The following is a 16,602-nucleotide window of genomic DNA, read 5'->3' on the forward strand; positions in this document are numbered from 1 at the left end:
TTTCTCTCCCTCTCTCCTTCCCCTCTAAAGATAAATAAATAAATAAAATCTTAAAAAAAATAATTTATTTGACCCTATCTGTTTCTAAAGGGCAATGGGAGCTACAGGCGAAGTCTGAGTGGATATGATATACACTACCAATTTTACTCAAATATATGTCTCCTCCCTTTATTCATTGCTAGTAGACCTCCACTTTTTTAGCTATCCATGTGGATATGTGGGCTGTACATTGTATTTCGCAACCCACTGTTGTGGCTGGAAGTGGTCTTGTAACTAAGTTACAGACAGAGACATATAAGCACTAGCGCCATGGAGTACTCCACGAAAGTAGTCTTTAAAAAGGAAGGCACAGCCTTTCCTTTCTCTCGTTAGTGTGAGTGGAAATGTAGTGGCGGGATGTTAGACAGCTGTCTGGACTGTGAGGTGAAGGCCATGTCCTGAAGACGGTAGAGCAACCACCTGCAACAAGACGGGGTCCCATAACATGGAGTGCATTTCAGCCACCAGCCTTTTTTATGAGAGAAAAGTAAAATTCTATTTTGTGTAAGCCATTGCTGTTATGGGTTTGTGTATTGTTTCTGGCTGAAATTATATAGACTATATATACTTATATAGATATTAAATATATATATATATAAATTATATAGATGGTAATTCTAGCTCATATAGTAAATTTTTAATAAGGTGATATTTAAACTAAGAGCCAAAGAATGAATAGAAAAAAATTCTGAGGCTTATATGCATATTGAAACAAGCAAAGCAAACAACTAAAGATTTAAGGAAAAAGTCACCTATTAATACCATCAGGTAAGAAAAGAAGTTATTGCATCTAAGAAATAAGTGCAGAAAGAGGACTTTTGGAAAGTGTGAACATAATAAATGAAAATCTCAATAGAAGGATTTGAAAATAGGGTTAAAAAATACCCCAGATGGTATTGTAAAAATAATTTCAAATGGCAAACAAGAAAAAAATAGAAAAATTAAAGTTCATCTCAAAGGTTCAACATCTGAATTGTAGTAATTACCCAAAAAAAGAGCAAGAAAAATTCAGTGAAGTAATTCATGCACAATTTCTAAGAGCTAGAGGAAATTAGTTTCTTAGTGGGAGGGCCTTACAAATTGTCCCATACAATGGATGATAACTAACACAAACCAAGACATCGGTGTTAGCTTTAAAATGCTTGAGACAATGATAACATATTACAACAAGGAATAAAAAGTACAGCACACATGTAGAAGATATAAAAGAAGATTTACTTTATTTACAGATTTTATTTATTTATCTTTTAGAGGGGAAGGGAAGGAGAGAGGGAGAGAAATAGCAATGTATGGTTGCCTCTGCCGAGGACACACAATGTACCAGTGTGTCCCCTGCCGGGAACTGGCCTGCAACCCAGGCATGTGCCCCGACTGGGAATCAAACCTCAATCGTGTGATTCTCAGGCCTGCGCTCAATCCACTGAGCTACACCAGCCAGGGCTACTTTAGACTTCTTAACAAACACATTGGATTAGGGAGGTCATTGACAAAATATCTTAAATACTGAAAAAATTATTTATAATCTAAAACCCTGTAATCAGTCAAACTTCCAGTTAAGTTTGAGAGTAAAATAAAAATAATTTTATACAGTCAAAGTCACAATATAATTCAACTCTCATACACCTTTATTTGGAAACTACATGAAGACATTAAAATTATAATGTAATCTAAGAGAGAAGAAGTCTGAAGAAATAGAAAAAAGAAGATCCAAAACATAATAGAGGTGAAGTGAACCTCTAGATGGTGTGGAAGGATGGCCCCAGGATAACAGCTGTGTCCCAAGTATAGACTAGGTGACTTTGGAGCTGTACAAGACAGGCATTTCAAAGGATATCATCGTCGAGTCCCCTGATATATATCAATTGGATGAAACTATTGAATGATGTGATCTATTAAAGCCACAGAGTAAACAAAAAAGAAGAAGTAAAACTCTAGAAAAAGAAGATCCAACCAGAATAAAAGGCAAATAAAATTCCAAAAATGACAACAAAGGAAAGTTCCAGAGCGACAGCTGTGCAACAGATTTAGATACCACCCGCCTAATTTAAGGAGAAATTGATGCCCCAGGAGACTTTGGAGTGACCACGTGGAAAACTGTACTGAGGCAACAGGAAGTGTGGGAAGAATAAGTGATATATCTAAAGAAAACCAAGTAAATTAAAAAGCAAAGCAATTATTAACCAAGAAAAAGTGAGAAAAATATAATTAGTACACAACGATGTTCTAAATGATCATGAGAGTGAAAGAAGGTATTAAGATCCTTGGAAGTGTACAAGAGCTGAAACTGAATTTAACATAGTAAAAAGTCAACTGATAAAGTCTAAAATGAATTAATCAAAATACAGCAGAGTACAGATTAATGGCAGAAGACTTAACCAAAGTAGTTTAAAATGGCTTTCTAGCCCTGGCTGGTGTAGCTCAGTGGACTGGGCGCAGGCCTGCAAACCAGAGGATCCCGATTCGATTCCCAGTTGGGGCACATACCTGGGTTGCAGGCCAGTTCCCAGTGAGGGAGGCACGAGAGAGAGGCAACCATACATTGATATTTCTTTCCCTCTCTCCTTCCCTTACCCTCTAAAGATAAATAAATAAAATCCTAAAAAAATAATAAAATAAAATTACTTTCAATTGGAAAAGAAACTAGGAGACTGAGGAGGAAATGAGCAGAAAATTATTGCATTTTATTATAAGCCTCTTAGTAGTATTTGATTTTGAACCAAAGTTATCTATTATTTTTTAAATACGTTATTTTTAAAAACAGAACTTGGAAATCTTTCTAAGAATAAAAAGGAGGTATAATACTATTACTAATAAGAGTAGAGTTATAAGCCCTGGCTGGTGTAGCTCAGTGGATTGAGCCTGGGCCTGCGAACCACACAATTGTGGTTCGATTCCCAGTCAGGGCACATTCCTGGGTTGCAGGCCAGTTCCCGGCAGGGAACACATGAGAGGCAACCATACATTGATATTTCTCTCCTTCTCTTCCCCTCTAAGATAAATAAATAAAATTATTTTTTAAAAAAGGACTTCTGCCAAGATGGAGGCATAGGTGGAAACACTGTGCCTTCTCCCACAACCAAGTTTGAATTCAAGAAAGGTTTGGAGAACAAAGACACAGCCAAAGAACAGAAAATTGAATTATATGGAAGTCCGACAACAACCAACCGTTCAACTGGGATGGTAAGAGGGGCGGAGCCAGCAGTGGAGCAGGGTCGGGAAGAAAAGATCCCCCAACTTAGGCATGCAGGTAGCCCGGACTCAGTCAGGGTGTGGGGCAGACTGACCTAGGTCGCACACTCACGCACAGAGAGATGGACCATGCAGGCCCCAGGAGACGAACCCAGTGGGGGGCTAACAGCAGTGGCACACTCACGTGCAGTGGGATGAAACACATGGGCCCAGGTGACCGTGGCAGCTGCCGCACCGGCCACCTGTGGGGACCCCGGCTGGAGGTGGCAGACAAGACGCCATTGTTCCTCTTTGACCCCGCCCCCACATACAGCTTCACAACCCAGCGACTGAGTTGCCCTGCTCACGTGAACACCTAGGGCTCCGATCCTGATACGTAACAGGCACGAACAGCCCAAAAGATGGCGCAAGAAGAACTCAAAGTCCCAGAGCCCATAACTCTAAGCAACCGAGAGATTGCCAGCCTCTCAGAAGCACAATTCAAGACACTGTTTATCAGGATTCTCACAGAACTGGTTGATTATAGTCACAAATTAGAGGAACATATGAAGGCTAAACTAATTGAAATGAAGGGAGATGTCCAGGAAACCAATAGTGATGGAAAGGAAACTGGGACTCAAATCAATGGAATGGACCAGAAGGAAGAACGAAACATCCAACCAGAAAGGAATGAAGAAATGAGAATTCAAAAAAATGAGGAGAGGCTTAGGAACCTCCAGGACATCTTTAAACGTTCCAACATCCGGATTATAGGGGTACCAGAAGGGGGAAAGAAACAGCCACGAGTGGAAAACTTATTTGAACAAATAATAAAGGAGAACTTCCCCAGTCTGGCAAAGGAAATAGACTTCCAGGAAATCCAGGAAGCTCAGAGAGTCCCAAAGAAGTTGGACCCAAGAAGGAACACACCAAGGCACATCATAATTACATTAGCCAAGACTAAAATGAAGGAGAGAATCCTAGAAGCAGCAAGAGATAAGGGGACAGTCACCTACAAAGGAGTACCCATCAGACTGTCAGCGGATTTCTCAAAAGAGACCTTACAGGCAAGAAGGGGCTGGAAAGAAGTATTCCAAGTCATGAAATCCAAAGACCTACAGCCAAGATTGCTTTATCCAGCAAAACTTTCATTTAGAATGGAAGGACAGATAAAGTGCTTCTCAGATAAGGTCAAGTTCAAGGAGTTCATCATCACCAAGCCCTTATTATATGAAATGCTAAAGGGACTTATATAAGAAAAAGAAGATGAAAAATATGAACAGTGAAAGGACAGCAAACTCAGAGTTATTAACAACCACGCCTAAAACAAAAGCAAACCAAGAGGACAGCTAGATCAGGAGTGGAACCATAGAAATGAAGAACACATGGAGGGTTAGCAACAGGGGAGAGGGAGGAGGAGATGGGGGGAGAAGGTACAGAAAATAGCATAGACAGTAGGTAGAAAATAGATAGGGGGAGGGCAAGAATAGTGGGGGAAATATAGAATCCAAAGAACTTGAGACACGTGGTTATAAACTAAGGGGGGGAGAATGGTGGGGGAGGGAGTGTGCGTGGGTGAAGGGGAATGAATGGGGGGAATAGAACAACTGTAATGGTATAATCAATAAAATATATTTTTTAAAAAAGAACCTATAGCTAGGTCCCCTACTTTCACAAAACTTATATTTTAATGGAGGAAATAAAGATAAACATTCTTAAAAGCAGAGAAAGCAAATATAGTAGAAACATTTAAACAGTATATGGAGGTATAAAGTGGGCTTTGAAGTCAGACTTTGTCTATTTCTTATTAGCAGTATGACATCAATTAATTCAATTAACCTCCTTGAGTTTTAGCTTGTTCATTGACTGAATGTAGATTTTGATGCCTCAGTCACCAGGATTGTTGCGAGGCTTCAAAGCAGTAATATATGTAATTATCTGACACTTTCGTTAAATAAAATTTTTTAATTAACAAAGAAAAAAAGAAAGAGTAGAGTTATAGCTAAAGTTATATAATATAATGAAAACATAATAAATTTGTTAAGTGGTTTTTTAAATGAATAGTTTTCAAGAATAAAATACAAATAACTTTCAAAGAAAGTAAAACCTGTATAGATTAATAACCAAAGTAAAATGGAAGTCACAGATTCACCATCAGCAAAACCACCAAACCCAACCCATTTAAAAGGCAAGTTGTAATTAAGCATGAAGAAACAGATGACGTAAACATGAAAGCTATGCTGTTGTGTAGAAATAGATGAAAATCTTCCCAACCCATTCTATAAGGCTGGATAGTTTAACACAAAAGCCATAGATGTTAAACACATACATGTACATACATAGAGCAACACGGGCCAGAAAAACGCTAAAACAAGGTTGACGCATCAGATCCATCTTTGCATTAAAGCAATAATGTGTCATAGTTAACTATCGTCATATCAAGAACTCAAGAATTAAAAAGCTAAAGAATAAAGGTATGATTTCAACACATCAAAATTACTTTAAAATATGAAAGAATAAAGAAAAAGGAGAAAACTTTCTTGATCCAAACAAGGAGCATCTACCCCAAATCAAGAGCATTTACCCCAAATCAAGATCAAACATCATAGCTAAAATTGAAATACTAGGAGCAGTTCCACAAAGCTAGGGATGATCTAGTTGCTATTGTTAATTTTAAGAATATTCATTGCATACCCTTGGAAATGCTGGCCATTGAAATGATATGTTAACAATAATTTAAATTATATTATTACTTAGAGTGGGAACAGAATGTGTTCCAGAAAATAGCATGGTTAAAGAGTGAACACCTTGAAACCAGAAGGATCATTTAATTCACAAGAAACTGAAAAAGGCCTTTACTCTGCAGCATGAACTCATTATTGTGAGAGTTAACAAACATAGGTAGACTTCTTGATGGGGGCTTCATTTTCTTACACAGTCTTTGCTGTCAGTTTTAAAAGCAGGAGGTTTTCTTAGGTTTTTCTCCTGGTGGGGATTCAGAGTTTAATTTCATGCCCCTAGATTAAGGAAAACAAAGCATTATTTTTCTATGAACTCGGATTATAAGAGGGGAGGACGATATAAGCACTCACAAGTACTCCTGTGACAATTTGAGGTGGAAGATGGAACGGAACACCAAAGACCCTGGGGGACAGAAAACCACGCCAGCTGCTGCTCCTTCAACACACTGTCATTCTGTTCTCTTCTTGAAAACGGGAGTAACAACCATAAAACGCAAGGTGGCGCTGCTGCCTAAAAAGAGGGGGAAAGACTCTCACAACGGACTTTGCAGATTCCAGGGTTCAGAGAAAATCTGGCGAGTCAGAAAGGTAGAGGAAAGGAAACCGTGGGAACAGGAGCTGCTGGAAAGTGGGGCCCCCTCTCCACAAGCATTGCAGTTATACGCTCATTTCTGAGAATTAGGTTGCTGCCACCTCGGGAAGCTGCTTGGGGCCGAGTGACAGCGGTTCTGGAAGGCCGATGACAGGAGGCATGGAGGCCCGAGCGGAGCGTGTGGGGCGGACCAGGCAAGTCCTGCTTCTCTGTGCGTTTCTGGGAGTGTCTGGGGCCGGCGCGGAGCCGCTCCGGTATTCTGTGGCCGAGGAAACCGAGAGTGGCACCTTTCTGGCCAGCCTAGCAAATGACCTGAGGTTGGGGGCGGGGGAACTGGCAGCTCGGGGATGTAGAATCGTTTCAGACCAGAACACCGGATTGTTGCTACTCAACCCGCTTACTGGTGACTTACTGCTAGGGGAGAAACTGGACCGGGAGGAGCTGTGCGGCCCCACAGAGCCCTGCGTGCTGCCTTTCCAGGTGTTGCTGGAGAAGCCTTTTCAGATTTTCCGCGCTGAGTTATGGGTCAGAGACGTCAACGATCATTCTCCAGTGTTTCTAGAGAGAGAGATTCCCTTGAAAATACTAGAAAGCACCACCCCAGGGGCGGCATTTCTCCTAGAGGGGGCACAGGATTTGGATGTCGGAACCAACAACTTGAGAAACTACACCATCAGCGCCAATACCTATTTCCATATTAACGTGCACGCCCGTGGGGAAGGAAATCTCTATCCCGAGTTAGTACTGGATCGAGCGCTGGACCGAGAGCAGCTGCCTGAGCTCAGTTTAACCCTCACCGCCGTGGACGGCGGCTCTCCGCCCCGCTCCGGCACTGCCCTGGTTCGGATCCTAGTCCTGGACATAAATGACAACGCCCCTGAGTTTGCACAGTCGCTCTACAAGGTGCAGGTGCCGGAGGACAGCCCCGTGGGCTCCCTGGTTGCTGCCGTGTCCGCTAGAGATTTAGACGCCGGGAGTAATGGAGAAATCGTTTATGCTTTTTTTTATGCCACTGAGAGAATTCTCAAAACGTTTCAAATCAATCCAACATCTGGCAGTCTTTATCTTAAAATAGAATTAAACTATGAGGAAATGCAAAATTACACAATAACTATTCAGGCCCAGGACGGCGGAGGGCTTTCCGGAAAATGTACCGTGGTAGTTCAGGTAACAGATGTAAACGATAACGCACCGGAGCTGCTCCTGTCCTCCCTCCTTACCTCGGTTTCTGAAAACTCAGCTGAGACCATCGTAGCTGTTTTTAAGATTAGAGACAAAGATTCAGGTAACAATGCAAAGATGGTGTGCTCCATCCAAGATGATCTCCCCTTCCTCCTGAAGCCATCAGTAGAGAATTTCTACACCCTGGTGACAAAGACAACGCTGGACAGAGAGACCATGGATGAGTATAACATCACCATCACCGTCACAGACATGGGGACACCCAGACTGAAAACCCAGCACAACATAACCTTGTTTGTTTCTGACGTCAACGACAACGCCCCGGCCTTCACCCAAACCTCCTACACCCTCTTCATCCAAGAGAACAACAGCCCCGCCCTGCACATGGGCAGCGTCAGCGCCACAGACAGAGACGCGGGCGCCAACGCCCAGGTCACCTACTCCCTGCTGCAGCCCCAGGACCCCAGCCTGCCCCTGGACTCGCTGGTGTCCATCAACGCCGACAACGGGCACCTGTTCGCCCTCAGGGCCCTGGATTTCGAGGCCCTGCAGGCCTTCGAGTTCCTGGTGGGCGCCACAGACCGCGGGGCCCCGGCGCTGAGCAGCCAGGCGCGGGTGCGCGTGCAGGTGCTGGACGCCAACGACAACGCGCCCTTCGTGCTGTACCCGCTGCAGAACGGCTCTGCGCCCTGCACCGAGCTGGTGCCCAGGGCGGCCGAGCCCGGCTACCTGGTGAGCAAGGTGGTGGCTGTGGACGGCGACTCGGGCCAGAACGCCTGGCTGTCCTACCAGCTGCTCAAGGCCACAGAGCCCGGGCTGTTCAGCGTGTGGGCGCACAACGGCGAGGTGCGCACGGCGCGGCTGCTGAGCGAGCGCGACGCGGCCAAGCACAGGCTGCTGCTGCTGGTGAAGGACAATGGCGAGCCGCCGCTGTCGGCCAGCGTCACGCTGCACGTGCTGCTGGTGGACGGCTTCTCGCAGCCCTACCTGCCGCTGCTGCCCGAAGCGGCGGCCGCGGCGGCCCAGACCGACCCGCTCACGGTCTACCTGGTCATCGCGCTGGCGTCGGTGTCGTCGCTCTTCCTGTTCTCGGTGCTGGCGTTCGTCGGGGTGCGGCTGTGCAGGAGGGGCAGGGCGGGCTTGGAGGGTGGCTGCTCTGTGCCCGAGGGCCACTTTCCGGGCCACCTGGTGGACGTCAGCGGCACTGGGACCCTGTCCCAGAGCTACCAGTATGAGGTGTGTCTGAAGGGAGGATCAGGGACCAGCGAGTTCAAGTTCCTGAAGCCAATTATTTCTAATGTGCAGTTCCAGAGCACGGGGAGGGAAGTGGAAGAATATCCTGCATTTCAGCGTGATTTGGGTTTCTGGTAAAGAATGAAAAATTAATGTATTGTGTCTGCGAATACATACCTAAGAAATGTACCTTGTGTTGCATGTAGAGGAATGCTTTCACAGTATTTCAAGTATTCTTAAAGTCACAGAATAAATTCACACGGAAGTGGATACAGCTTTGGTCCTGAGATACCTCCGCAAAACATGGGATGTATGTGTCTATTTTACCTCTAGCAATTATGCATGTGCGCAGTCTATTATGTGACAAATCTTGTTTGAGATGTTGTAAATCAGTGTTCATCATCTTCAAACTCTACTGCTTTTTTATTTTCCTCTTTGATTTCAGTGCTGCAGTTGTATATCTACCCTAAGTTTTAGAAGTACAGATTACACAGTATGTTTCAAAGATTTTTAAAAAGTACTTGGTGTGTATCATACACTATTTTAACACTATTAGTCTTAGAAATAAACCTATGAGAAGTATTTTTAAAATAAGCAAACAGAGGTTCAGTAAATTCACTAAGGCCACCTACTAATACATGGGAGAACAAAGTATCTTTTCTAAATCTTTCTGCCATTGGGATCTCGTTATGCTGTTGTACTCCCTTTTCTATCACTAGATATCACATTGCAAGTTTCTCCATAATTAAAGAAAAGCAACCTTTTCTTTTTTTAAAGACTTTGTTTATTTATCTTTAGAGGGGAAGGGAAGGAGAGAGGGAGAGAAACATCAATGTATGGTTGCCTCTCGTGAGTCCCCTGCGGGGAACTGGCCTGCAACCCAGGTATGTGCCCTGACTGGGAATCCAACCGCGATCGTCTGGTTTGCAGGCCCGCGCTCAATCCACTGAGCAACACCAACCAGGGTGAGAAGCAACCTTTTCCTCGGTTATATTTCTGTTCAGTCTTTTTCTTTATTTATTTATTTATTTATTTATTTTTAGAGAGAGGGAAGGGAGAGAAACATGGAAGCATGGTTGCCTCTCATGTGGTCCCTACTGGCCCCCAATGGAGACCTAGCCTGCAGCCCAGGCATGTTCTCTGATGGGAATCGAACCCGAGACCCTTTGGTTTGCAGTCCACCGCCACACTCAATTCTCTGAGCTACACTAGCCAGGTGTACAGTCTTTTTATTTTTTAAGATTTTATTTATTTATCTTTAAGGGGGAAGGGAAGGAGAGAGGGAGAGAAATATCAATATGTGGTTGCCTCTTGTGCATTCCCTTCTAGGAACTGGCCTGCAACCCAGGCATGTGCCCTGACTGGGAATCGAACCGTGATTCTTTGGTTTGCAGGCCCGTGCTCAATCCACTGAGCTACACCAGCCAGGGCCAGTTTTTTCTTTTTATATTTGAAAATAACAAAGTATTTATTGGTCTGACATTTTACACTCTTATAAATTAATAATTCAGCTTTTTTGAAGTAATTATTTAATTATTATTGTTAAAGCTCTGATCTAACCAAATCTCAAGTTTTTTAAATGGAAAGATCAATTTGTGTTTTTTCCTTATCTCAATATATGACCTTCCTTCCCCCCCCAAAATTAATGACCCTGAATAGAAATATCGCATAATTTTCATTTCTTAATTGGTTTATTAACTTTCTCACACTGTAGTAATGTTTCTACAGTAGTTCTTATCTACCTTTTTAAACACACTTTCCTCCTTTAATTTAAAATTTTATTTTTAAAGCTTCTAATTCAATACACTGCAGTGCTGAATTGGGAAAGTATAAGAAAAAGAATTGTTTTGAATATGTAATATTAAAAATAAACAGGCCCTCATTGGTATAGCTCAGTGGATTGAGTGTGGGCTACGAACCAAAGTGTCATGGGTTTGATTCCCAGACAGGGCACATGCCTAGGTTGTGGGCCAGGTCCCCAGTGGGGGCGATGTGAGAGGCAACCACACATTGATATTTCTCCCTCCCTTCCCCTCTCTCTAAAAATAAATAAATAAAATATTTGTTAAAAAGGTAAAAAAATAAAAATAAACAAATTACAATTAAATTATTTAGAGATGCAGGGGAGTTAAGGAGAAGCTTTGTTTGTTATCATAATCTGTAACTCCTTTTTCTTAAACATTCTCCAGATAATTTTTGCATAGCAGTATTGAATATATTATAAATTACTGCAGATAAGTTTTAAAATAGTACTATTACTGTGCATTACTAATGTCATATAATCTAAGAACAAATAAACCTCAGAGCAGTAAAATTTTACGCCGTTTTCATAGTGTCAGGTTAAAATTATCTAGTTTTTTTTTTAAACAAATGAATGACATAGGAAAGGGAAGGAGGGAATTTTCTGCAATGAAATAAGAGTAATGTGTGGTGAATCTTGTTTGGATCTTGATTTAAACAACTGTGAAAGAATTGGAGAAAAATCGAATATAGATGCATATATACACTGCCATTGCCATCTTGCTGTGTGTCTGAGGCCAATATTAACCTAATTTCCTAGGTATGGTATGGCGTTGCAGTCATTGTTTAGGTCATTAAAAGTGAGAGGTGTATAATGAAGTATTTATAGGCAAAAATTTAGTTTGCCTGAGATATGAGAATGTTAGCAAGATGCACAATTTTGGGAAAAATATTTATAATGGTTGAAGCCAGTTATTAGTTCCTGTGGGTTCATCATATGATTCTCCTTCTTTATGGCATTTGAAATTTTTCAAAATAAAAGTTTTTTTAAATGGACACTGTAAGAAGAGGAGTTCATGACAACAAGGGGAATCCCTCTGAATACAGAACCACCACGACTGTCACGGGTTATATCTCTATTAGACAAGCTCTCCAGCCCCTTCCTCGTGTAATCACTTAACACGATACCTTTTATCTGAGCTAATTCTACTCGTGCATTCTTCTACCACGCAGATATTGGGTGTTTTTCTAGTCATGGCAATGGACTCGTGCAAATTCAGCTACCTGGTGGCATCGAATTACATGCCTGGCTTGTGTGTGTGTCTATAAGGTTAATCTGTCTCTGCCTCAGTGTCCTCATTTGTATGGGGGGACTCACAGCAGCCTGATGTACTAGGTACCATTATAATCTCCATCTTACAGATGAGAAAACTAAGGCCAAGCTTAAATACATTTTTCAGGTTTCACAGGTAGATACTAATTACTCCCATAAGTCATGGCAATAAAAGTATACTCTGAAAGCTTTCTATGTTATTCCAATTATATATTTAATTTTTTCTGCATATATTTCTTCTCAGCCAGGCTGTTGCATAAATATTTTCTTTTTGTTCCAAACACAGGTAGTATTACTAAAAGTTAAACGTTCCTACTAATGGCATTTCTCTTGTGCGGTCCTCAGACTATTGTCAGCACCGTAAGGTCCAGAGATAGTAATGTTAGTGTTATAACCTGTGCAATGTAGGCTAGGTTAGAAATCGTGCATCCGTTTTCATCATGGAAAAATATAAGATCCTATAAGGACGCGTGGTGGCGCTGCAGGATAAGAAGGTAAAAACCGGAACCGCAACTGCGGCTTCATTAACAGGCAAAACTCACCAGCAGAGCCTGGAAACCCTCGGGAAACTAGGGTGTCACAGAAGGACTGGGTCCTCCAAAAACTCCTACTCACTGGAATATTTCTGAGGTCTCCTGCGCAATAATCACAGTCTCAGACACCGAGTTCTTCACAGCTCAGCCTTGCTAGAGGCTGCACAGGCAAGAACAATGGAGGCCAGCAGGAAGCGCATTCGCAGACAAAGGCAAGTTCTTTTCTTCTTTCTCTTCTTGGGCTTATCTCTGGTGGGCGCTGAGCCTAGGCGCTATTCTGTGGTGGAGGAAACTGAAGGGAACTCTTTTGTAACCAATTTATCAAAAGACCTGGGTCTGGGGCAGAAGGAACTCTCCAGGCGGGGGGCTAGGGTCATTTCCAAAGGGAACAAATTGCATTTGCACCTCGATCAGGCGACTGGGGATTTGTTGCTAAATGAGAAACTGGACCGTGAGGAACTGTGTGGGCACACAGAGCCCTGTGTGCTGCGTTTCCAGGTGTTGCTAGCGAATCCCTTAGAGTTTTTTCAAGCTGAGCTACAAGTAATAGACATAAATGACCATGCTCCGGTGTTCGTGGAAAGCGATATGGTGCTAAAAATATCAGAAAGCAGTCCTCCTGGGTCGGCATTTCCGCTGAAGAACGCCCAGGACCTAGATGTAGGACGAAATAATATTAAGAACTACACACTCAGTCCAAACTCCTATTTCCGGGTCCTCACCCTTGAACGCAGCGATGGCAGGAAATATCCCCAGCTGGTGCTGGACAAAGCACTGGATCGTGAGAAGGAGCCTGAGCTCAAGGTAACCCTCACAGCGCTGGATGGTGGCTCACCGCCCCAGTCTGGCACCACTCAGGTCTACATCGAAGTCGTGGACATCAACGATAATGCCCCTGAATTTGAGCAGCCTTTCTATAGGGTGCAGATCCCTGAGGACAGTCCCATAGGCTTCCTGGTTGTCAAGGTCTCTGCTACGGATGTAGACATAGGAGTCAATGGAGAGATTTCCTATTCACTTTTCCAGGCTTCAGAAGAGATTAGAAAAACCTTTGAGATCAATCCTGTGACAGGAGACATTCGACTGAAAAAACAACTTGATTTCGAAGCAATTCAGTCCTATGAGGTCAATATTGAGGCCAAAGATGCTGGAAGCTTGTCTGGAAAATGCACTGTTCTCACTGAAGTCGTGGATGTGAATGACAACGCCCCAGAACTCACCATGTCCGCACTTACCAGGCAGATCCCTGAGAACTCGCCTGAGACTGTGGTTGCAGTTTTCAGTGTCTCGGATCTTGATTCGGAAGAAAACGGAAAAATAAGTTGCTCCATTCAGGATGATCTGCCCTTTATCCTAAAATCTTCTTTGGAAAACTTCTACACCTTAGTAACGGAGACACCTTTGGACAGAGAGACAACAGCGGAGTACAATATCACCATTACCATCACAGACAAGGGGATCCCCAGACTGAAAACCCAGCACAACATAACCGTGTTTGTTTCTGACGTCAACGACAACGCCCCGACCTTCACCCAAACCTCCTACACCCTCTTCATCCAAGAGAACAACAGCCCCGCCCTGCACATGGGCAGCGTCAGCGCCACAGACAGAGACGCGGGCGCCAACGCCCAGGTCACCTACTCCCTGCTGCAGCCCCAGGACCCCAGCCTGCCCCTGGACTCGCTGGTGTCCATCAACGCCGACAACGGGCACCTGTTCGCCCTCAGGGCCCTGGATTTCGAGGCCCTGCAGGCCTTCGAGTTCCTGGTGGGCGCCACAGACCGCGGGGCCCCGGCGCTGAGCAGCCAGGCGCGGGTGCGCGTGCAGGTGCTGGACGCCAACGACAACGCGCCCTTCGTGCTGTACCCGCTGCAGAACGGCTCTGCGCCCTGCACCGAGCTGGTGCCCAGGGCGGCCGAGCCCGGCTACCTGGTGAGCAAGGTGGTGGCTGTGGACGGCGACTCGGGCCAGAACGCCTGGCTGTCCTACCAGCTGCTCAAGGCCACAGAGCCCGGGCTGTTCAGCGTGTGGGCGCACAACGGCGAGGTGCGCACGGCGCGGCTGCTGAGCGAGCGCGACGCGGCCAAGCACAGGCTGCTGCTGCTGGTGAAGGACAATGGCGAGCCGCCGCTGTCGGCCAGCGTCACGCTGCACGTGCTGCTGGTGGACGGCTTCTCGCAGCCCTACCTGCCGCTGCTGCCCGAAGCGGCGGCCGCCGCGGCCCAGACCGACCCGCTCACGGTCTACCTGGTCATCGCGCTGGCGTCGGTGTCGTCGCTCTTCCTGTTCTCGGTGCTGGCGTTCGTCGGGGTGCGGCTGTGCAGGAGGGGCAGGGCGGGCTTGGAGGGTGGCTGCCCGGTGCCCGAGGGCCACTTTCCGGGCCACCTGGTGGACGTCAGCGGTACTGGGACCCTGTCCCAGAGTTACCAGTATGAGGTGTGTCTGATGGGAGGATCAGGGACCAGCGAGTTCAAGTTTCTGAAGCCTATGTTGCCCAATTCTCAGGGCCAGTACCCTGGACCAGAAATAGAAGAAAACCCCAATTTTAGGAACGACTTTTAGTATTCAGTGACAATAATTGTTTATCTTACTCCAAATATTTAAAATTGGTAAGTTCAAGGTGATAGTTTTTCTGGCAACCTATTATGAATTTTTAAATTACACTAAGCTTCCTTTCAAATTTTCTCGTATTACTTCTTTGTTTTAAAGAATGATACCTTATATTTTGTTAATCACTATAAAAGATGAATGGTCCTAAATCTTGCCTCTTAAAAGACTGAAGAAGGCAACAGCTGTACAAAGCCTTGTTCTGGAACAGCTTATGAATGTGTTAGGGGCAACAGTGAAAAGTTAATTCCACATAGTTGGTTAGTGCTTTCTTGAGACTTTTAGTTTATTAGTTTTGAGACTTATAAGGTCTATAAAAGCAGAAATGCACTAACACATGTAAAACTGCCTAACCAGGAAGGCAGGAGAACCTGCACCATGAGAATTTGGTTCTTGCTTTATTCTGATCTCCTAGTATTTGATTTTGATACTGTGTTCTCTCACAATTTTTTACTAATCGTGCTTCTTTTCATTAGTATATCAGTGTTAGTTTTAACTTAATTACTTTAACTACTTTTCATTTAGTTTCACTGATGTTCAAAGGAGGGGAAATCTCCACAGTGTTTATCTAGTGAGATGAAATAGCACAGTAGTGAAATCGGCTTTTCCCATTTGAGAAATATCGATAACCCGTGACAGAAAAATGCAGCGGCCAGCCAGTACCCACTCATCTTTCTTGAGGAAAAAGGAAAAATTTGAAATATATTGCAAGCACACTTGCATTGTGCAGCCCAGTCCTCCATCCATGTGCTATGATGGTGGATGTTAACTGGTAGCATTGTCTTGCTAACCAAGGAAATGAAATCTATTTGTCCCATAAACCGAACTCCTATGTAAAAATGTAAATTTGGGGCTATAGTTTGTATTTGTTTCTAAACCAATGGCCACACTATGGACCAATAAACTCCAAGTTCTGAGTATAGAAGCACTGACTATCTCGACTAGCTAGCTAGGTCAGGGAACACAGTTGATCTTCATCATAAATGAATTGGCCCAAATATCTGCCTGTACACTCTCAACATGTCACGTTTATTACTGCAGAAATGAATGTCCTGAATAGGGAGTAGAGATTCCCAGGGCTTTATCTCTTGAATTTCTTGTATTATCCCATCAGCATTTTTCTGTCATCCTTCAAATGTAGTTTTCATTTTATTTGGAAAGTTGAAACTTGCTTTATTATATACATCTCTGTAAGTACTTATTTAAACTAAATATGCTGTATCCATTTTAGTATACCGTTTGATTTAAAGTAGTTGTATTCTGGTGTTAATCCTAAATGAAATAATTTCAGGAAAGTATAGGCAATGTTATGGAGAAATTTTTAACACCAACTAATTTAGATATTCTGTAAATTTAATAGAAAAAAATTGGCAGGTTCCAGTTATTTTCTGTTTAAATTAAGAACATGTCTTTGGCAACTCTTCTTTAAAAATA

At 43.6% G+C, this 16,602-nt stretch overlaps 2 protein-coding genes across 2 annotated transcripts; both read left to right on the forward strand.

The window, feature by feature from the left end:
• The first annotated feature begins 6,546 nt into the window (after positions 1–6,546).
• PCDHB7 (protocadherin beta 7) lies at positions 6,547–9,681 on the forward strand. The gene has a single exon (XM_037062351.1). The coding sequence runs from the start codon at positions 6,688–6,690 to the stop codon at positions 9,091–9,093; it is 2,406 nt and encodes an 801-aa protein (XP_036918246.1). The 5' UTR covers positions 6,547–6,687; the 3' UTR covers positions 9,094–9,681.
• A 2,878-nt stretch (positions 9,682–12,559) lies between these two features.
• On the forward strand, positions 12,560–15,853 carry PCDHB8 (protocadherin beta 8). Its single transcript, XM_037062392.1, has one exon. The coding sequence runs from the start codon at positions 12,739–12,741 to the stop codon at positions 15,121–15,123; it is 2,385 nt and encodes a 794-aa protein (XP_036918287.1). The 5' UTR covers positions 12,560–12,738; the 3' UTR covers positions 15,124–15,853.
• The last annotated feature ends 749 nt before the right edge of the window (positions 15,854–16,602 follow it).

This window comes from Sturnira hondurensis, unplaced genomic scaffold, assembly GCF_014824575.4.
Source record: "Sturnira hondurensis isolate 20B ecotype Veracruz unplaced genomic scaffold, ASM1482457v3 Scaffold0001120, whole genome shotgun sequence".
Classification (NCBI taxonomy): domain Eukaryota; kingdom Metazoa; phylum Chordata; class Mammalia; order Chiroptera; family Phyllostomidae; genus Sturnira; species Sturnira hondurensis.